This window comes from Paramisgurnus dabryanus, chromosome 6 (assembly GCF_030506205.2).
Source record: "Paramisgurnus dabryanus chromosome 6, PD_genome_1.1, whole genome shotgun sequence".
Lineage (NCBI taxonomy): Eukaryota > Metazoa > Chordata > Actinopteri > Cypriniformes > Cobitidae > Paramisgurnus > Paramisgurnus dabryanus.
In genome coordinates this window covers 33,631,685-33,654,464 of record NC_133342.1, presented here as the reverse complement: position 1 = coordinate 33,654,464, position 22,780 = coordinate 33,631,685, and the positions used below count along the sequence as shown (strand labels likewise).

The 22,780-nt window shown below is 36.9% G+C and overlaps 1 protein-coding gene across 2 annotated transcripts in view; it reads left to right on the top strand.

The window, feature by feature from the left end:
- LOC135767050 (uncharacterized) overlaps positions 1–18,134 on the top strand; it is a 73,307-nt gene extending 55,173 nt beyond the window's left edge. The window contains exon 13 of one of the 2 annotated variants that reach the window (XM_065276638.1): positions 17,180–18,134. In XM_065276638.1, the coding sequence (XP_065132710.1) occupies positions 17,180–17,252 (73 nt within the window). In that variant the 3' untranslated portion in view covers positions 17,253–18,134. The remainder of the gene's footprint in view (positions 1–17,179) is intronic. The other variant, XM_065276639.1, reaches the window with a different exon arrangement.
- The last annotated feature ends 4,646 nt before the right edge of the window (positions 18,135–22,780 follow it).

Genomic DNA, 22,780 nt, shown 5'->3' with positions numbered 1-22,780 from the left:
AAAAGAGAGGAAAGATAAACAAATAAATAAAAAAACAAACAAATAAAATGAAAATAATACTAATAAAATAAAATGAAAATGGGAATTGAGACAGCCAACAGACGAAGTCCTAAGGCTGGGAAAATGAAGAGGATAGGAGGTGGAAAAGGGGTTTCCTGTTTCAGCTTAGCAGGTTCTCTACCCTAGATTTGATGACAGGGCCTTACAGGGAGAGGGCACTATGGAGTCATGCGAGCTAGGGGAGTGGCTTAGCTAGAGTGGCTGGGCTAGACCCAACGTGAGAGGGATCTGGTGCCTCTAGTGGCTACAGAGGGGAGAAAACCCAGATAGCAAAATTGCTGTGGCCCAGATCTGGTTCACATCTGACACCTTCATCTGGCCCACCTTTGGCATGGAATGATGGCACTTGAGCGGTCCACCTCTTTTTTCCTGATCTTTACCACAAGCAAACCATAGAAACACCACATGTCAGCCAAACACAAAGCAAATAAAGCAGATCTGGCCCAAATCTGGGTAATAGTTAATTTAAATTTTGTCCCAGATTCGGCCCAGATCCAACACCATTCTTTGTGGCCTTCACTGGCCCACACCTGGCATGGATGTATGGCACTTGTGTGGTCCACTCCTGTTTGACACGTCTCGCCCACGAGCAAGCCAGAGTGATGCCACAAACAGAGTATGAATCTCAACCATGGTGACAATTAAAATAAAAACTTCATGCTGCAATGCATGCTGGGTATTAACAAATTACAAATCTCATTCAGGACTCCCAGCATGCACTGCGACATGGATAAATAATTCACTTTTTACAATTTTCTTTGTCACCATGGTTGAGATTCATAGTCTGATTCTTGATGTTTGTACGTCCCAAATATACAACAGTTATTTTTTGCCAAAATTTCTAAAACTCCTTAATGACAAACTGCTGTGAAAGTGCTGGATCTCATATACAACATTGCAGAAAATAAACTTTTGTAAATCCTTTACTTAGATTATGATTTTTACCATTATATACCAACACCACAGAATTGCACTTTTGACTTTGCACTACCATAACAAATGTGTTTTTTACACACAAAGTAAGGTAACCAGGAAAAAATGGAGAAGTCAATGGTCCAACTAAAACAAACACCAATCACAATAATGGTGACTTAAAATTAAACAAAGCATCAACATCTAAACCTAATAAGTGAATTGTGTTTTCTACAGCAATATTTTTACTGAACATTCAGAAATAATGTTTTATAACAGTATTAAAATAATAAAATGCAATTTTTCTCTATCATTCACATAACAAGCAAAAAAGCCAATATAAAAAAACAGTTGTTGTTTTAAACATTGTGTTAACATTTAAATAGGACATTCATAATGTTTGACAATGGTAAAATTTAACTTTCCTCTAACGTTCAGACAACACAGAAATGTTCTTAGAATGTCAAGAAAACTGGACACTTTTTATGTTGGCAGAAAGTTTTTGGGAATGTTGGGAACTTTCAGGGAACGTTCTTAGAACTTTTCTCTGTTAGCTGGGTATTTGGATCACTTCAGACTCACACACATATGAGCCGGTGCTTACTGTGCAATATCTTTGCCAAAACTGGCCCTGATGCGTCTTTATACAGCTGGGCCACATTTGCTACATCATATATGGGCCACTTAAGATTCACACCAATATGAGCCGGTGCTTACTGTGCCATATCTTTGCCAAAACTGGCCCTGATGCATCTTTATACAGCTGGGCCACATTTACAGCATCATATATGGGCCACTTCCGACTCACACCCACATGAGTTGGTGCTTACTGTGCCACATGTTTGCCAAAACCGGGCCGGATATGTTTTAAAAGAACTGGGCCACATTTACTGCAACATATGTGGGCCACTTTAGACACAAACCCACATGACCAGTGCTTACCGTGCCATATCTATGCCAAAACTGGCCCAGACATGTTTGTAAAGAGCTGGGCCACATTTGCTGCAACATGTGAGAGCCACATTTGTTTTTTTCCAAGATTAGCCCGTGACTGCTGTGCAGCATTTTTGCCAAAGGTGGTCCATATTTGTTGTTTGATATTTGGGCCATATTCACTATTTGTCGGATGGGCCACTTTTGGTTCATATTCAGATGACATGTTGCCGTGGGCACCACATCTTTGCCTTAAAAGGCCCACATATAATATGATATATTTGGCCCATTTTTGCTATTTTACATGTGAGCCACTTTAGGTTCACATCCCTTTTATTCGGGCCATAAGAAGGCCAGCAGTGTCGCATCTTTGCCTGAAGTGGCCCACATGTGCTTGCTATCTGGGAATTGCATCTCTTTCGCACCAACACTCGTTGACTATTTAAGACAACCCAGGGTGGAACACAGAGACAAGGCGCTTCCCTGAGCACGCAGCCAAGAGTGCCGGGCCTTCTGCCCTCCCCACCTCGACCGCTCAACAGTCACGCCCTTCACACCGCCGGGCCGCACTCAAAGGTGTCACCCGCCAACTGGCACTGCCGCTAGGGCTTTTGTGTGTCAGCTGGCAAGGTTAGTGATTGGAGTGCCCGGTGGCAGAGGTTGCACTGTGTCTTGCTGCCTAAGGTGCTAAAAGGAGGGAGCTACCGCAGCACCCCGACTGTACACACTCGAGTCAGTTCAGCGGGACCGGTCTCTTGTAGAATTCACCGCTGGCGAAGTCCTGATTCATCTATCAAGTGTTAGCTTTAAAGAGATGCACAGGGGCTTATCCTATTGCACCAGTTAAAAACATAAATGAATTCACTGAGAATGGGACTTATGGGGCTGAATTCTATTCACAGTAAAGAATTGATTCAATTAAAATTTAAAATAAATCAAACTGCATTAAATTTAAATTTAAACTTAATTAAAATACAATCTCTACAATAGAAAAGAGAACAGGAAAGTAAGGGGCGAGAGAGAACAGCAAAAAAAAAAAAAAAAAAAAAAAATGAAATGAAATAAGATAAAAATAAAATAAATAAAAAATAAAAAATTAAATAAAGAAATAATAAATTAATAAAGCCACAGCAATATTAATTATTATTTATAATTTAAGACCTTAACCTTCAATATGTAGGAAATAAAACTACAAAGTAGTAGAATAACCTAGTTATTGAAGTAAGGTCAAAATTCCAAGTTTGACTCCTGTCATACACTTCCCAAAAGAGTTTATGAGAGGGCCAAACGAACTTTCCCCACCAGATGGCGATAATTCGCCCAACAAACAAAGAAAGCGGAAGTCAGGCGTAAAGTAAAGATGAAGGAGAAGTGTTAGACACTCAAGACTGACATCTAGTGTTAGAACTAGGTAGTACGCTTTAAACTGACAAAGATTTGCTTCTATTCAACAATTACATCGGCGGCCGCTGCGTTGCTAAGACGACGGATGTAATTTGCTCGTGTTTGCGCTGCCTATTTTAATTTTGGCTTAGTTACCGGGAAACGCAATAAACAAAGAGTCCAACGTGCTTTATCGTACGTTGTGACTATAAATACTTGATCAAGTTTTCATCTCTTTAAAAAAAATTGAAGTCTTACCCTCGGTGCTTACAATTTAAAAAAAATCCACGTACGTGAATAAAATGGAAAAATACAATAGACAGCTTCTCTAATTGTAAATCATTTCCTGGAGATTAAACAAAAAGGCCTTATCAGATGGGAGTACTCACTCGACCACCCCCACTGAGCAATGCGTCTTAAAAAGACGTCATTTCGACGTCCCATGAGGAGCCAGAATGAAAGTTTTTATGACGTCTTTTTATGACCTGTTCTGAACATCCAATATTGATGTCAAGGGGACCTCCACGCAAAGTAAAACTATTTAAAATGTGGCCATTTTAGACATTATATTTGTATATATAATCTTTATATATGAATAAATGTTAAAAAATATTGCTTATAGATAATTCCCAAATATACAGTTCCACCTTAACTGTCTGGGTCTGCAATCTTGCTGTCTCTCTTTCTCTCTCTCTCTCACTCTCTCTCTCTCTCTCTCTCTCTATCGTTCAATAATTGAAGTGAAGTGACGTGAACTTCACTCTCCCTCCCTCGCCTGCTCTCGCTGGATAATTGTTACATGTACATTCTCTAAAGCAATGGCATAACCATTACAATCAGTTGTTTTAACAAAGCATTGTTTTGAAGTAGGACCATACTGACTAAACAAACCAAATTCACTTTATTTTTTGTCATTTCTACGGCTCGTTTTTGAGAATTTACAAGATTCTGATGTTTTATTGAACATGTTTTGTCACCATCATGGTGATCAGTGTTTCCTTTAGTTGGGTAGTTTGACTCTTTATTTTTATATTGTAGTGTGTGTGCTTGATGATGGCATTCTTTAAAACACATTATTATCGCACCAAGTGTTTGTTACCAATGCAACTTCCTTGTGGCTTCACAGTCATTACATTGATGGTCAGAAGTGGTGGTATAATATAACTGAAATAACAACAAAAACAATACATTATACATTTCGTTTAAAAGTAAACTTCTGACTAAGTTTTGTTTGGAGCTGCAATAAATACACTTTGGGCATACTGCTGCCTACTGTAACGGAAAATGAAACCTTGTGACTGTACTAAAAAATCTAAAGTCTATAATTTTTTGACACAAATACACACTTTAAGAATCAGCCCATGAATCACAACGATGGTGAGTTTTCTAAGTGTTGCAATGCATTGCACCAGCGTATTATAAAACTCATGAGTCCAGAGATTGTCACCACTGTTGTGATTCATGGGGTGATTCTTGATGTCTGCATATGTAACAATAACATCTGGACTTTTAATTTTATACAAGCGCTTCCCAGTGGTGGAATGTACCTAAATAATAAGTTGGATGTGACACCTCAAATCAATAGAGAAATTGAGACAATGCTACATGGTTTACAAAATGAATTTACAGACTTTACATATCTGGTTTTACTGAAGGTAAACTTTCACTGAAGTTATAAGATCCATGTGAGTTTTATTTTTAACAAATTTTTTTTACAACAAATAACATGCTTTAGCAAACAATCTTACAAAGACCAAACACTACTATAAAAAGTCAAAGAGTCAAACTACCCAACTAAAGGAATCACTGATCGTCATTAGGGTGACAAAAGATTTTCAATAAAACGTCAGCATATACATCTCTGTTAATTAAAGAGAGAGAGAGAGAGAGAGAGACAGAGAGAGAGAGACAGAGAGAGAGAGACAGAGAGAGAGAGCATTTAAGGTGGAACTTTATCTATGAGCAGTGCTATGTTTTTGAACACTCATTCATATATAAAGATTACATTATTTTATCAGCTTAACAAATTTTTTCTACAAAAATACTTGTGATGTTTATGTTTTTGTGACTCAGAACTCATAGACCACATTTGTATAAAATGTTTTTGTATTGATTTCCCGAACCCCTTTTGGACGTTTACCTGACATCCAATAGGGGTCATAGTCAGACGTCCAGATACTGTACCAGATCTGCACGTTGTATAGACGTACAGATAAGAGCCTGGACCAACCGACCTAATATAGACATGATCTGCACGTCCAGCGGACGTCTCATGTTTGGTGGGCCGCTTCGCTCTAAATAAAGGAATTCTACTCTTTATTAGGCGGATCAGACGGTAATGCAGCGTATCAAAGTGTTTTTAATACGGTTACCTTAAAGACTGCAGTTAGCTATACATAACAGGGGCGCGAGTCTGTTACGTCCTGAAAATGATACAGGAAATTACCAGAGGCGGACAATCCATGTGCCATGAGTAAAAGTCCTCTCCAGTATTTTGTTCCAATCACCTGGATTTGCTAATTAGCACAGTTTTTCAGCAGGAGGTGACCTCCTGGCTCGTTGGTGTTTTAAGCCCTCAACGAAGCCTTCAAGGCAGCGCTGCTTGGAAGGCACTCCAAGTGCCCTGAGCGTTTCAGCCAATCACAGCACTGGTGCAAGATATTGAGCCTTCCACCAGCTTCTGGCAGTTTGAGCTCACCGTTGGTCAGGTGAGTAGCGCAGATATGGTAAGATAGGAATGTGACTGAATTTGAATTTAGCTCGAAATGTTTCGAGTGTTTAAGTGACGAGCTTCCACGTGTCTGTGGCACGATTTTCTTTTTCGTGCCAGTTTCATGTATTGGTTACTCAACTGATTTTCCTTTTTTTTTGTCGCTTGGGATTGGGGTTAGAACAACTTTCTGTTACAGAACGTTACATCCTCACCCTTACCCCATTCTAAACCCAACTGAAAACAGTTTAAACTTCTGACATATAAACCAATGCATTAAATGACATCCACATTTATGCCAAACCCAACTTTATCCTCACGTGAAAACAGCCAAAAAAAAAAATGAGAGAAAAACCACAAATCTAACCTCAATCCTTAGCGACAATGGCTTGATAAAATGAAAAACGATTGCGTAACCAATACGTGAAACTGGCACAAAAAGACAATTGTGCCACAGACACGTGAAGACGTGACAACACGTCACTTAAACGCTCGAAAAACTTCTGAAAAACAGTCACATTCCTATCTTACCATATCTGCGCTACTCACCTGACCAATGGTGAGCTCGAACTGCCAGAAGCTGGTGGAAGGCTCGATATCTTGCACCAGTGCTGTGATTGGCTGAAACGCTCAGGGCACTTGGATTGCCTTCCAAGCAGCGCTGCCTTGAAGGTTTCGTTAAGGGCTTAAAACACCAACGAGCCAGGAGCTCACCTCCTGCTGAAAAACTGTGCTAATTAGCAAATAAAGGTGATTGGAACAAAATACTGGAGAGGACTTTTACTCATGGCACATGGATTGTCCGCCTCTGGAAATTACATTTTCATTCATACAAATAAAGAACAAAATCAGTTATAGCTGATAGTTCTTTTTCATTCACACAATTCAAAAACACATTTGATTTGTAACTGGTTTGCTCAGAAAATAATGTTTAAATCTGCCCGCGCGTTCTCCACCATTAATATGTAGCGATTCAGCGGGAGGAGGGGAATAAAGTTATTTGAAACACTATAAACCTCCGACTGAAATACTACGGGGATTCCCAAGGGAATCTTAGATTTTAGCTCAAAAGGGAATATTATGTATAATTAACTGTAATTAACTATACAAGTTTATCAGGTTTTACCTGGCGTAGCAGAATTAATAATAACAATTAATTAATATGTTCGTCCACCGAAGACATATATCCATAATTGTATATTAACGTCTAAGAAATGTTAATTTCATGGCCTTTAAAATTAACCTTCTCACTGATATACAGTGCTACTCGCAGCTTGTAGCTGGATCAAAAGGCAGAAATAGTGACTTTAATTTCGTGAGCATTGAACACAGAAACAATTCAATTGTGAAAATGCAAAACCGGTTTATTAACTACAAAACGAAGTACACACAACGACTAACTAAACATACACATATACAATAACATAAAACATACACTGTAAAAAATTGCTGTTAAAAAACAGCCAAATTTAACAGTATGATTCTGTTTTTTAACAAAAACAGAAGTATACTGTTAAATTCTGCATTCTGTAAAAAAACAGTTCTCAGAATAATGTGAATTTACAGCCCTGAGAGTCCACCGTTTAAGACTGTGTCCCAAATCACACCATACACCCTTATTCACTATTCCCTACATAAGTTTCCTAATGATCCACCTAAAATCAAGTCAATGAGTTCAAGTACTGAAGCATTAATGATTGACACCTGCTGCTAATAAATAGAATCACTGAAGAAAAGAGAAATAAAAAAAGAGAAGAGATGAGCAGAAACACTTACAGACACAAAGACTTTGATGAACATCAACTGAAAATAACAGAACACTATAAATCTCTCCATATATCACCAGATGAGAATTAAACATTTCCACAAACACCATTACCATCTTCACTTATAAACCACTTTGACTTGATTTCTGTTATACATTTACAAAGTTCTTACTGAGAACAAACAGGTGTTCACTAGACTTTACAAGCAATTTCTTTAAAGTCACCATTATTGTGATCACTGTTCTCATTAGTTGGGCTCTTGACTTGGTTTACAGTTAGGTTGCTATAACTGTCTTTATGATGCATGTTTGTTATGGCAAAGAAACCCAAGAGATGATAGAGTCTTGTGAGGTTGGATGAGTGATTGTAGATCAGTAGTTTATTTTACCAGATTTATGGAGCTGAATCATAACAATTAATAATACTTAGGAATGTTTATGACTAAGTATTTACATATTTGAATCAGAATCATAACAAGAATTATTATTAGTCCACTAATCTGATAGCTTGACAGAGTTGTCTACAAATGGATTTTTGCAAACTTGAAACCAGTTCTCAGATAACACTCACAAACATCAAGAATCAGCCTACGATTCTCAACTAGGGTGACAAAAGAAAATGGAAAAACAGTTCATCGGCCTAATGAGTTTTGTACTATGCAGATACCTAGCATGCATTGCAGCATGAAGCTTTTCATTTGATAGTCACCATTGTTGAGATTCATAGCCTGATTCTTGATGTCTGTGTATGAATTTTGCTTGCATTTTTATTTCATTTAATCCCAATGTTTTTAAGATTCCTCTGGCTACATCAACACTCGGTTTCTGTCACATTATAAGACTACTATATGGGCTTGACACCCATCTAATCACTTATGAGCTTCTGTATAAATCATTAAATAACTTTTAACTCATGAGACAAACACCCTAACTGTCATTAGTCAGTGACAGTAATTTATTTATACTTTTTTGCCATATTCAATGTCTTTCAAATCACATTGATAAGCATGAATAAATATAACACCAAATAGCAAACCCAAGGATCAAGAGTCCTACTAAAGTAACCGCTGATCACAAGAATGGTAACTATTATTTAGTGATTAGACTAGAGCTGTCCAAACTCAAAACAACTTGCACTGACATATCTTAAAATACATCAGTGCCCTTTGTTTCGCCTGAAAATGCACAAGTAATGTTTTTAGTTAGGCATGTTTGTTAAAACTTGTTATATTTCCTAATGAAACTATTCCTGGTTTAAGATAATACCTGTTCAGGAAACCACACATTATGATTTACTTCTCAGTAAGAGCTAATGTACATATAAAATAAAATCTAACTGGTTTGTAATAAGTGAAGATGGTAATGCTGTTTGTGGAGTTGTTTGATGATCTTCTTGTGAGATCTTAGGAAATCTGAGTAAGTTTGAGTCTCATCTAAGTCTGTAAGTTGAGTTTCTGCTTGTTTTCTCTTTAATTCGGTTCTTGTTCATCTTTCATTCAGTGATTGTGTTTGTTAACAGCAGCTTTTCATCATTAATCACTCAATCATCACTTCATTATCTCATTCACTTCAACATTGGCTCTGTGTCTTTTACTCTTTGTAGTGTGGACACATTAAGCAGTGTTCTTTTGACACCAAGGATTTTGCGATGGGGTTTAAAGGGTTAAATATGTAAGATATAAAAACACAGAATGCTAATGTTTTTTAACAGTCCGAAGGAGACCGTAAAAAAACATTATCTTGCTGGCAACCAAGCTGCCAGTTGATTACTGTTATTTAACAGAATGTGCTGTTAAAAAACAGAAAACCTAACAGTCAAATTTGCATACAGAAATATGTTAATTTTACACAGACATTAGAGAAAAGTCCTTGTATTTTGTTTTTTAAATCATGTGAAATTAAAAACTGATCAGGGGATTTACACAAGATGATAATGTGAGAGATCGGTTAGTGTTTAATGTTTTGTTTTGTCAGGATTTGGCTCAGTTTTTGGGTTACCATTGTGCTGAAGAGTAGTGTGGTTGTTTAGGTCAAGGATGGGCAGTAGATCATTGATGTTATGCTGCCTGTTGTTTTATTTTAAAGCAGTAACTTTGTAGTTTGCTTATGGTGAACTACATGAGATTTGTGTGAAAGTTTAAATGTTTGCAGTTCAATTTTAGAAGTAATATTTGTGTTCAATGGACTCAAATGTATTAAGTTCATAATACTAACACCACCATATAAATATATATATATATTTATAAACTTGAATGGATCCTGCAATTGGTTTCCTAAATGAAATGAGTTGCTTTCAGGGCATTATAACATTAACATACTGTTAAAATAGGGGAGCTGTAAATTAACGAAGTAGAACTGTATTTTAACAGAGGCAGAACCGTAAAATAACATTATCTTGCTGGCAACCAAGCTGCCAGTTGATTACTGTTTTTTAACGGCACAATTTTTTACAGTGAAAGAAAAGACTGAAAAGCTACACTGTAAAAAAAATCCGTAGTTTTTACGGTGAAATACCGGCAGCTGTGGTTACCAGAACAATTCTGTAAAAAATACAACTTAAAACCGTAAAAACAACAACACCACAGTTGTATGCATAACAGCGAACTTTTGTAAATTTTACAAATCTTACCTGTATACAGAATTTCTTTGATTTATTAACTGTTTAGAAACTCTTCTTTATTAATGGTAAAATGCAGATGTGATTGCCAGAAAACCACCTTAAAAATATATGAACATGTAAACAACTTTTTGTATTTCATTAATTAATATATTTTTATTCATATTTTAATATATGCAGAAAACCACTATAATCCAGGTGATGGAAAAGACAGCTGCACAAAGAAACAAAGTTTGTTGTGAAATTATTACAAATTGTTTTCTAATTATTTGCCAACAACTTGAAAAGAGACAGTGCACATACACAAAGATTGTATCATACAAACAAATACAAAACAACATCAGGGTAAGTTTTCAATGGCTCAGTGTCTACATGAGTCCATTTTACAGAGTTAAAAAGTGACACTTAAATAATGACATGATGAATGAACATTAATGATGAAATAGAAAGCAGTCAAAACACAAGTACAACTGAACTACAGGCAAAATGAGACAAGATCTCCCCATAGGAGAATTAAACACAAATACAATTAACATCTACACTTATTACAAACCAGTTTGACTTGTTTCTGTCATACAATTACATAATCTCTTATTGAGAATTAACAGAGGGTTAGATGATGATTTATCAAAAATGTTGTGTTTTAAGTCACCATTACGGTGATCAGTGGTTGTTTTAGTTGGGGTCTTGAGCCTCAATGGTTACTTACTTCCTTCTTCTTTTTGTCAATTGTGTTAGTGGGATACACAGAGCACTTATTGATGATGAAAGGGGGTTGTAAAAACAAGTCTCGAACATTTCTTTATTGTTAAGTGGTTTGATTTATCCACATGAAAGTTGTGATTGACTGGTAGTTATAGTAAGAGAGAAATTGGTTTAATGTCTGGTGTTTGTAGGTTCTGCAAATATATCTGTTGGGCTAGAAAAAGTTTTGTAAAGTAATGGTTTTGGGACTGGTTAAAAAGGTTTTTTGACACTTCATATTCATATCAAGATTCAACCTACAAAGCTCAATAGTGGTGACCATCAAAAAACTAATTCAGATTAAGTGCAATGCATGCCAGATAAGTTTGTACTATGGTAATACCCAGCATGCATTGCGGCATGCAGCTTTCATGTTTTGGGTCACCGTTGTTGTGATTTGTATGCTGATTCTTGATGTCTAGACTAACTTTGTTTAGTCACAGAATTGTCTGACATTATTTTTACTGTTTATAAGTCTAATTATTTAAATCCATTGCCACTCTGTAACATCATCCCACAAGAAAACATTTGTATGGGGAAGAGAAAAAACTTAATGTTCACATTTAGAGTTTTTTTTAGAACACCTGCTTGGTAAACTTTAAGATGACTAGACCATCATTAAAATTCTACCAACATCACTTGATTTCATTTATTTCAGCTTCTTAGATCATAGCTTATGTGTATTGACACATTATTTTAACAGTCAGAGAAAGCTTAACCGAAACACCTACGAGCCAACTGCCCCATTTAAGGAAACAATGATCTCCATAATGGTGACTTCAAACAAACCAAATAAAGTCAAACTGGTTTGTATTAAGTGTGGATGTTAATGGTGTTTGTGTTTAATTCTCATCTGGTGAGATCTTGAGCGATTGAATGTGTTTATATGTTATATTTATACAGTTAATGTTCATCTAAGATTTTGTCTGTAGTTCAGTTGTACTTGTGTTTTGACTGCTCTCTATTTCATCATGTCATTATTTAAGTGTCACTTTTTAACTTTGTAAAATGGACTCATGTAGACACTGAGCCATTGAAAACTTACCCTGATGTTGTTTTGTATTTGTTTGTATGATACAATCTTTGTGTATGTTCACTGTCTATTTTCAAGTTGTTGGCAGATAATTAGAAAACAATTTGTAATAATTTCACAACAAACTTTGTTTCTTTGTGCAGCTGTCTTTTCCATCACCTAGATTAAAATGAATAAAATTATATTAGGTAATGAAATACAAAAAGTTGTTTACATGTTCATAATTTTTAAGGTGGTTGTCTGGCAATCTCATCTGCATTTTACCATTAAAAAATAAGAGTTTCTAAACAGTTAATAAAGAAATTCTGTATACAGGTAAGATTTGTAAAATTTACAAAAGTTCGCTGTAATGCATCCAATTGTGGTGGTGTTGTTTTTACGGTTTTACGTTGTATTTTTTACAGAAATGTTCTGGTAACCACAGCTGCCAGTATTTCACCGTAAAAACTACGGATTTTTTTTTACAGTGTAGAGAGAGAGTCAAAGATTGCACAGCAAAATCCCCAGTGTTAAATTAACACTGCTTGGTGTTTATATAATCCACACCAAGATTGGTGTTAAAAAAACACTAAATCAGTGTTAAAGTTAATAAGATAATGAAGTGATTGAGTCATGAATAGTGAACACCTGCTGGTCATTCCGTATCAAATCAACAAAATTTTGGAATTGTTCCTCTCTTAAAATGTTTATTTTGTTGACTCTTTTTCTGGAGAAAGTAATACTAAAATGAGGAAGAAAGCCAAATTATTAAATGCAATAGATGAAATCACCATAGTTAAATGAACACTATCATCATCTCTGTTTGAAAACTAAAATTCCAACTTGCTTGCAGAGTTACATGGATGATAGGTTTAACTTCTAAAGAACTGCTGTAAATCTGGTTAATAAAGTAAGTCACCATTGCTCCGATTAGTGTTTCCTTTAGTTGAGTACTTTGGTCTTGAAGCTTAGTATTAGTTTTTCTGCTCATTGTGATAGTATGTTTATAAAACACATCTGTTCAAGCAGAGGAAGATGAGAGAAATGAAGTCTATAACTGTTACTACATTAATTATTATGAAAGTATAAGTCTTGGGATTCAATGATTCATAAAAAAGTAATCACTGAAGTGTTTAATTTATGTTCTGCCAACCCTGTGAGGCGCCCATGAAATCCAACAGTGGTTTAAAAGTCCACATACCCTGAAGAGTTAAATATTGTTTACCCAAATCTAATCTGTGTTGTTAGTCAGACACACTGAGACATCAACAATAAGTCTATAAAACACAATCATGGTGACAAACAACAACAAAGCTTCATGCCGCAATGCATGCTGGGTACCAGGATTGTAGAAAACTCATTCATAAATCCCATCATGCATTGCAACATGTCAAAAATCTAGCAACTTTCTTACCATTAACTGTCACCGTTGTTGAGATTTGTATCAGAAATCATGAAGTCTCTCTTAAGCAAAAATAACAACAACAAAACACTGAAGCATGACGGCAGTCCTCTTCAATACAATGTCATTTGCATAGAGCTTTTTATATGCCTGTTTCTTCGTAATTAATTTGTGACCAAATGTTTCAATGATTTGTAGCGTAGAATATAATAAAAATAAACTGAGAAGGTCTGGAAGGTTTTCCCACTACATGAAGCAATGAACAAGTGGTCTTACTAAAACATTGTTGCTATTAGTGATGGGAGAAACAAAGCTTTTCGAAGCTTCGAATCAATTGAACCAATTGCTTCGAAAATTGATTCAGTTTATGAAGCAGTTCGAAACCCACACACGCTGGCGACCCCTGCTGGTCAAAACAGTGTAAAAGCAGATTTGTCCACACATTTTACACTTTTTTTTACAAAATAATAGCAAGATTTTTATTAAAATATGTTAAAAAAATTATTTAACTTAATTAAGACATAGTTAAAAGTGTATAATGTGTTTTAGTTTTATTTAGGGCAAACAAATGAATAAAACTAACTACCCTTTTAATTATGCACATTTTTGTCATTAAATCTGTCTATAAACAAAAAGTAGACAACATGGCAGTGTTATTAGTCAGAAGGATAAATGTTTTATGAACTTTCATAATAAAACTGACCCGAGTTCACCTAGACTCTGGTCATGTGATCAACTCCCCCTAGTGGTGAACCATCGGATTTTCGAAACAGTTATGACGTAATGAAGCCTCGTTTGCTAAAATCACGTGACTTTGGCCAGTTCGAAACAAAAGATTCGTAAATGTTTCGAAGCCTCATGAAGCAGTGCTTCGAAAACGACCATCACTAGTTGCTATTGCTAAAAGAGGAGAGTTAGATCAGTGAAGGTCAAGGGACAAATGCCTAACTAAAGGAAACACTAATCACAGTAATGGTGACTTCAAATGAACTCATAACAAACACAAACTAAAGATTTAGGGGCGGTTTCCCGGACCAGATTAGCTTAATCCAGGACTAGGCCTTAGTTTAATTAGGAAATATAACTAGTTTTAACAAACATGCCTTACTAAAAACATTACCTGTGTGCATTTTGAGGTAAAACAAAGGGCACTGATGTATTTTAAGATATGTCAGTGCAAGTTATTTTCAGTTTGGAGAGCTCTTAAAAGTGTTTAAGTCTAGGACTAGTCTAATCCCTGTCCGGGAAACCGCCCCTTAATGTGCTACATTTTGTGATAAATGTCTATTTGACTTGTGAGACATCACGTCAGAGAGAAGATTTGTCTACTAAATCACGCGTGTGGATGCTGGAATAGTTGAGCACTTGTATTTTGTTCTGACAGCTGTTTAGAAGTTAAACTTATCCATTTAGAAAATAGCTCTGCAAGTTATCATTTTATTTTTCAAACAGAGATGCTGATAGAGAGGCAAACGTGAAAGATTGCAGTTTTTGGAGGCATACACCCAACAGTATTCATCTATTACATTTAATAATTTGTCTTTCTTTATTATTTTAGTATTTTCTCCAGAAAACGAGTCATCAAAATAAAAATGTAGAGACAGGAAAATGTCCAAAATGTAATTGATTTGAATGACCAGCAGGTGTTCACCATTAATCATCACTTCATTATCTCATTAACTTTAACACTGATTCAGAGTTATATTTTTAACATCAGTCTTTTTAACACCGATCTTGGTGTGGATTATATAAACACCAAATAGTGTTGATTTAACACTGGTAGAGTTAATTTAACACTGGGGATTTTCCTGTGTGGCAATAGCACTATTGCTTAACATCTGCACAAACCATCGGAAAATCTCTAAGGATCGCCTTAATTCTCATAAGGGGTAAAGCTTAAACATCAGCGATTAAACAAGGTTAATACTTGCATTTGGCTCTTTGTGATGCTGTGCGTAGTTTCTGATGCGCGCGGGTGCGAGCAGGGAGAGAGAGAGAATCCAGATGTGTTCGTAAGTCCGTTAGGTTGTTCCGTATGGCGGATTGTTCCGCGGAAAATGTCCGAACTCGAAGTGCAAAGTGCAAGCCAGGAAATTACTGTCCCGAAGAGTAGGACAGGGCTCAGAGAAAAGATGATGAATCTGAGGAACTCTGGGTGAGTCTCAGCGAGTTTCCAAACTGCGCTGACGGGTTACTCGAGTAACGGAGCGACTGGGCGCTCCTGAGTGATTGAGCTACTGAGCTACTGAGCAATGATGGCTTGGACGATAGGCCGTTTTGACCTTTCACGAGCCCAGCCCATTTTAGGTGAATGACCAATGTGCGAAGTGTTCGATCGCGCGGGAAACAAGCCTTTGTTCTTTCAGACATCACATTTGCGTAAATGCCAAATGATAAAAGTTTGTTTCCATAACTCTTCAAATCGATATTAAATGACATTGATGCGGCTTATGGTAATATGATACATAGAAATGATTAGCAAATAAAGAGTGGATTAATTTGATACTAGACAAGACATGGGTTTAAGATCACGTTGAATAATAATTTCATACCTAAGATATGAACCATGCTACAGTGAACAAAATCTAACTAAAGTGTTAACACACAGTTACATCATACACGATCATGCAGTAAAGGGATATAAAATATATATACATTTAAACAGCTCATTGTGATCTTTAAATGTGGTTTCATCACAGACATATAGTCTGTGCCCCCTGCTGTGTCTCTGGCGGTCGTCGTTCGATCGGTTCTCAGGTTTCTCTGGTGGGATTCCTTTGAACCTCCTTTGAAGGCTGCATTTGTTTTAATTGTTGCCCATTTTACACCCTTGATAGGTGGTAGATATCTGGGTGATTGTGTTATCAGGACACAGGGTTATCTAAAGTCAAAATTTTAGGGCTGTTTACGATCCAGACGCCAAATGGCCTCAATCTGACTCCGAGCCATTTGCTACATAATTTATTATAGCATGTTAAAATTGCCACTTAGGCCTGAGCAAAAGTGTGCCGTTTTTGGATGTGTCCAAATGAGCGGATGAAATGCAAACACTGATCAAAATGATGGTGGTTTGTTGAAACTGAAAATCAATTGTGCTGTGAATTATGTTTTCTCTCTCTCTCATTCTCTCTGCACTAAATGGCAGTGCTGGTGTTGGATAGGGCAGACTAAGGGAGTGGGTTTATGTAATTCGCCTTTATACCTACCACACACAACAGACGAAATCTGAACAACCGAATTTTTCACATGCTTGCAGAAAATGGCTTACCCTAACAAAGTTACTGGCTTTTTCACATTTATCTAGGTTGATAGAAGCACTGGGGACCCAATTATAACACTTAAACATGTAAAAAGTCTGATATTCGCTATGACCCCTTTAAAAGTCGTGTAGCTTGGAGAGAGTTTTGCAGGTGATGTGAACTGTTTTGCACATGTGACTCCAGTTGTGCCCATTGTCGTTTAGCAATCAAAAAAAAAAAAAAAAAAAATAAAAATACCTGTATGTGAGTTAATAAGGTTTGTTTTCTGATATAATGATGTTTATAAATTCATTATCATTATTAATTACAGATGACTCATGTATTTTTGCTTTTGTTTTATTTTGATATTTGGTACTGATTTTTGTCTTTTATGTTTAACAGTATTGAGCCTAAACGGGAACAAACACCTATAAAAGCTGCAAATTACAATCCAAACAACTGCCTTCTGTCATGAAGTAAAAGAGCTGCTTAGTGCCCACTACAGGACAAAAGAGCAGAAATGACCCAGCAGAGCTCAACATGAGGGACACAACAACACAAATGCGTATAAATATCTGCAATTGTGTGTGTTTTTCAAAATTCTAAATTTTTTCTCAATTGCTTGGATACAATACATAAAAAACTTAGATAAGTTGTTAATTAAAAAAATCACCTGTTCAATATGACACAACTTAACATCAAAGTACTACTATTTCAAAAGGCAATTCACACATTACATTTCAAATGAATGTCTATTAATTTCCTTACAAAGATCTAACTATCAATTGATACAACTGCTCAAAATTATAAGTAACTGTTGCATTACTCTTAATGCATAGTTGTATGGAAACAGACAAACAATCTTCCATGTTGACTAAAAATCATGAAAGTTTTAAGATAACGAGATTCATTGTCACCAATAAGCGTGGAGCATGAACAAATGAGACTATAATATCCAACGATAATAATGTCCAATGAAATTTGGGCAATATGCCCCCCCCACTTTTCAAAATCACAATTTTGTCCCCCCACTTTCAAAGTCGTTTGTTTAGATTTTTTTTAACTGCACGTTGTCATCTTCATGGATAAACTAGACAAGGAGAGTGGTGATGGGGTGCCGTAAGGGGGGATGCTTAAGATGATTCTAATGGCCCATAGACTTTGGAAGTTCCCACCCATGGCCTGTGCCGCATGCGTATAGCCCCCTTAGCTGGGCCCTCTCTCACTCGCTCTGCCCGTCTTTACTGCGAGTGTTTAGCGTGGTCTCACCAAGCGGAGTGAACTTTTGAAGAGAAAAGTTTGTGTATATTTACTTCTGTTTGCTATGACATCTAAACATGTGCAGTTTTTACTATTAATGCCGTTTACATAACGTTAATGTGACGCTGGAGCAATACAATACAGATTTACATTCCCTGTTTTGTGCAGAGGTGTAAAATCCATGTGCCAGGAGTAAAATTCCTCCCCAGTATTTTGTTCCAATAACCTGGATTTGCTAATTATCACAGTTTTTGAAAGGGGTATAAACGGAGGTCGAAGCCAGCTGCAAATGGGTGGGTTAGCAGCAAGTGGGTGGAGCTTTAGCCGCAAGTGGGCTGTACAAACTTCCAGAGGATTCACCACCGTCCCATTTGAAGCGTAAACTCCTCCTACTTGTACATTTCTGAAATCCCTCCTACTTGCGGCATAAGCTCCTCCCACTTGCGGCAAAAGGTCCTCCTACCTGCAGTCTCCAGGCTGCAGCGATATATACTTGGAGTTTTCAGCAGGAAGTGACCTCCTGATTCGTTGGCGTTTTAAGCCCTCAACGAAGCCTTCAAGGCAGCGCTGCCTGGAAGGCACTCCCCGTGCCCCAAGCGTTTCAGCCAATCACAGCACTGGTGCTAGATATTGAGCTTTCCGCCAGCATCTGGCAGTTTGAGCTCACCGTTGGTCAGGTGAGTAGCGCAGATATGGTAAGAGAGGAATGTGAATGTGTTTGATTTTAGCTTGAAATGTTTTGAGCATTTAAGGGGTGTGTTACCGCTTTCTCACGTGTCTGTGGTACTTTTTTCATGCCAGTTTCACGTAGTGGTTGTTCAGTTGTTTTTCCTATTTTTTTACCATTGTTGATTGGACCTTAGATTTGTGGTTTTCTCCTGATTTTTAAAGGGGTCATATGATGAAAATGTTAGCATTGCCACTTTGTAGGTTTGAGCAAAAATGTGTCGTTTTGGGTGTGTTTTTTAAAATGCAAATGAGCGGATGAAGTGCAAACACTGATCACAATGATGGTGGTTTGTTGTAATTGAAACTCTATTGTGCTGTCAAGTCCAAAAATGTGTCGTTTTGGGTGTGTTTTTTAAAATGCAAATGAGCGGATAAAGTGAAAACACTGATCACAATGATGGTGGTTTGTTGTAATTCAAACTCAATTGTGCTGTCAAGTCCTTCTTTTCTCTCTCTTTCTCTCTGCACTAAACGGCAGTGCAGTGGTTGGAGAGTTCAGATTAAGGAGGCGGTATTATTCTAATAAGATATCCTTATGACATCATAATGAAAGCCAAATTTCAATGACCTATTTTTGCTCACACCTACAAAGTGGCAATGCTAACATTTTCATCATATGACCCCTTTAAACTTTTCGCACGAGGATGAAGTTGCGTTTGGCATAAATGGCGATGTCATTTTAAGCATTGGTTTATATGTTTATTTGTCAGATTTTTAAACTGCTTTCACTTGGACTTGGGTTAAGGTGAGGATGACATTTTATGTAACAGATAGTTGTTCCAATCTCAAGCAACAATGGTAAGAAAATAGTAAAAACAATTGAGCAACCAATACATGAAACTGGCACAAAAAAGGCTCGATATCTAGCACCAGTGCTGTGATTGGCTGAAACGCTCAGGGCAGGGGGAGTGCCTTCCAGGCAGTGCTGCCTTGAAGGCTTCGTTGAGGGATTCAAACACCAACAAGCCAGTAGGTCACCTCCTGCTGAAAAACTGTGCTAATTAGAAAATCCAGGTGATTGGAACAAAATACTGGGGAGACTTTTATTCCTGGCACATGGATTTTACACCTCTGGTTTTGTGTTATGGTTCTGACGCGATGTCAGCCCTTATGAGCTGTTTGAATTAACATAGCCCATATAAGCTAATTAACATGAACTAAAAATTATATGAGTTACACACCCCAATGTTTTGTAACACAATATGCCAAGAAAGTATTTGTATGTATCCGAGAATCAAAATGATTCTGATGAGACAGAAACGCAATGGAAGCTAAACTAGTGCAGTTATGTATAAGCTTTACCTTGCAACAGCTTTAATAAATCAATGGAAATTTATGCTATAATCTGCTATAGGTGTCCTCTTCATTTTAAAATCTCGTTGATTAAAACAAATAATATATGAAAAATCATTTAGTTTAGCTGTTTTCTCAAGTTCACTGTTTTAATGATCTGTTGTTATTGTTGCTTTACTGAAGCTAGTGTATGAAACCTGTTATTCAACTTATGAATAATGATAATTATACATGTACAAGCTATACAACCTTTGGTCAAACATTTCTTAATACAATCTTATTTATGGCAGAAGGTAAATTTCTAGAAAAGTTTTTGCCATTTTTAAATGTTACAATTTTATTGGTGTGTAACAGCTCAAGTATACAGTATGTCACTGAGACTCTGTCTGTGAAAACTAAAGTCTCAATCTTATTGTGAGATAAGAAGCATCACAGTTTGATTTCAAGCATTAATTCACTCTGATGTCAATCCCTGACATGACATTACTCAGTCAATATTAAACATATCAAGTTTATATTTTCATGGAATGTTCTTAACATTATTTTGTATTTTTGGGATTTTGTGTACACTGAAAAAAATTATCCTTTGACCAACTTAAAATAATGCCTGTAATTTGTTACAGCTAAATGTATTAATTTTTCCCAAACTATATTTTTGATTTGGTTAAAACAAATAATATCAAGTAACTCTGCAAGCAAGTTGTAATTATAGTTTTCAAACAGAGATGCTGATAGAGAGGCAAAAGTGAAAGATTGCAGCTTTTAACTCTTTTTAAAACTGTAAGATGGAGTCATGTATACACATGGCAGCAGAGGCGTAAAATCCATGTGCCAGGAATAAAAGTCCTCCCCAGTATTTTGTTCCAATCACCTGGATTTGCTAATTAGCACAGTTTTTCAGCAGGAGGTGACCTCCTGACTCGTTGGCGTTTTAAGCCCTCAACAAAGCCCTCAAGGCAGCGCTGCCTGGAAGGCACTGCTGCCTGGAAGGTACTCCCCGTGCCCCGAGCGTTTCAGCCAATCACAGCACTGGTGCTAGATATTGAGCCTTCCGCCAGCTTCTGGCAGTTTGAGCTCACCGTTTGTCAGGTGAGGAGCGCAGATATGCTAAGATAGGAATGTGACCGTATTTGAATTCAGCTCGAAATGTTTTGAGCATTGAAGGAACGTGTTACCGTGTTTTCATGTGTCTGTGGCACAACTTTTTTTCGTGCCAGTTTCACGTATTGGTTGCTCAATTGTTTTTCTTATTTTCTTACCATTGTCGATTGGGGCGTAGATTCGTGGTTTTCGCCTAATTTTTAAACTGTTTTCGTGTGAAGATAAAGTTGCGTTTGGCATAAATGAGGATGTCAATTTAAGCATTGGTCTTTTGGAATTTTAAACCGCTTTCACTTGGACTTGGGTTAAGGTGAGGATGTCATTTTATGTAACAGAAAGTTGTTCCAATCCCAAGCAACAATAGAAAGTAAACAGGAAAAACAATTGAGCAACCAATACTTGAAACTGGCACAAAAAAGTTGTGCCGCAGACGCGTGAAAACACGTCCCTTAAAGGCTCGAAACATTTCGAGCTGAATTCAAATACAGTCACATTCCTATCTTACCATATCTGCACTACTCACCTGACCAACGGTGAGCTCAAACTGCCAGAAGCTGGTGGAAGGCTCGATATCTAGCACGAGTGCTGTGACTGGCTGAAACGCTCGGGGCACGGGGAGTGCCTTCCAGACAGTGCTGCCTTGAAGGCTTCGTTGAGGGCTTAAAACACCAACGAGCCAGGAGGTCACCTCCTGCTGAAAAACTGTGCTAATTAACAAATCCAGGTGATTGGAACAAAATACTGGGGAGGACTTTTACTCCTGGCACATGGATTTTACACCTCTGCATGGCAGTGTTCATTTATCTATTGCATTTAATATTGTGACTTTCTTCATCATTTTATTATTACTTTTTCCAGATAAAGAGCCATTCTATAAGAAATTAGAGAGAGGAATTTTTTACCAAAGTAAAAATAATTTTTTGGTCTCCGTGAAAAACAATATTTTAACTTCGTTTCAATGTAATTTTGTATCTTGGGCTGAAGAACTATTTTGATTGATATTAAATAAAAAAATAAGTTTCAACCAAATCAAAAAAGTAGTTTGGGAAAAGCTGATCGAATTATATTTTTTTCAGTGTAGAAAGCAGTAAACCATTAAGTTATCAGCATGGACTAAACATGCTATTCTCAATTGTCAAATGACTGCATACCAATGTGTATCACAGAATAGGTGATGTGACCAAGTGTCTTCCTAGATAGCATGCAACCATTGAAACACTGTTACAAACAGTTGATTTGTCAATGTCAATTTGTCTTTGGTTTTCTTTTTAGTATTTGTATGTGTAAAGTGGCGGTAGGTGGCCGTGGACTTCCATGGTAGGAAAAAAAAATATGATGGAACTTCTTACCATCATTTAACAAAATATTTTCTTAGTCATTTATCCAAATACTTACTAAATATTTTCTCTTCACTGCTATAGAGGTCTATGGTCGCTTGCTGCTGTGTGTTTGCCGTCATTTCTCGGGGTGTCTTCTTTTGTGTTCGTCGGGGGAGGGGGATGCGTGCAGGGTTGGAGCAGTGTGGGGATGGGTGGGTGGTGGCGGAGTTTTTCATTTTGAAGTGAACCATCTTTAACTTAAGTCACTTTTACTCCTGTTTTATTCTTTTTAACGTTTTAA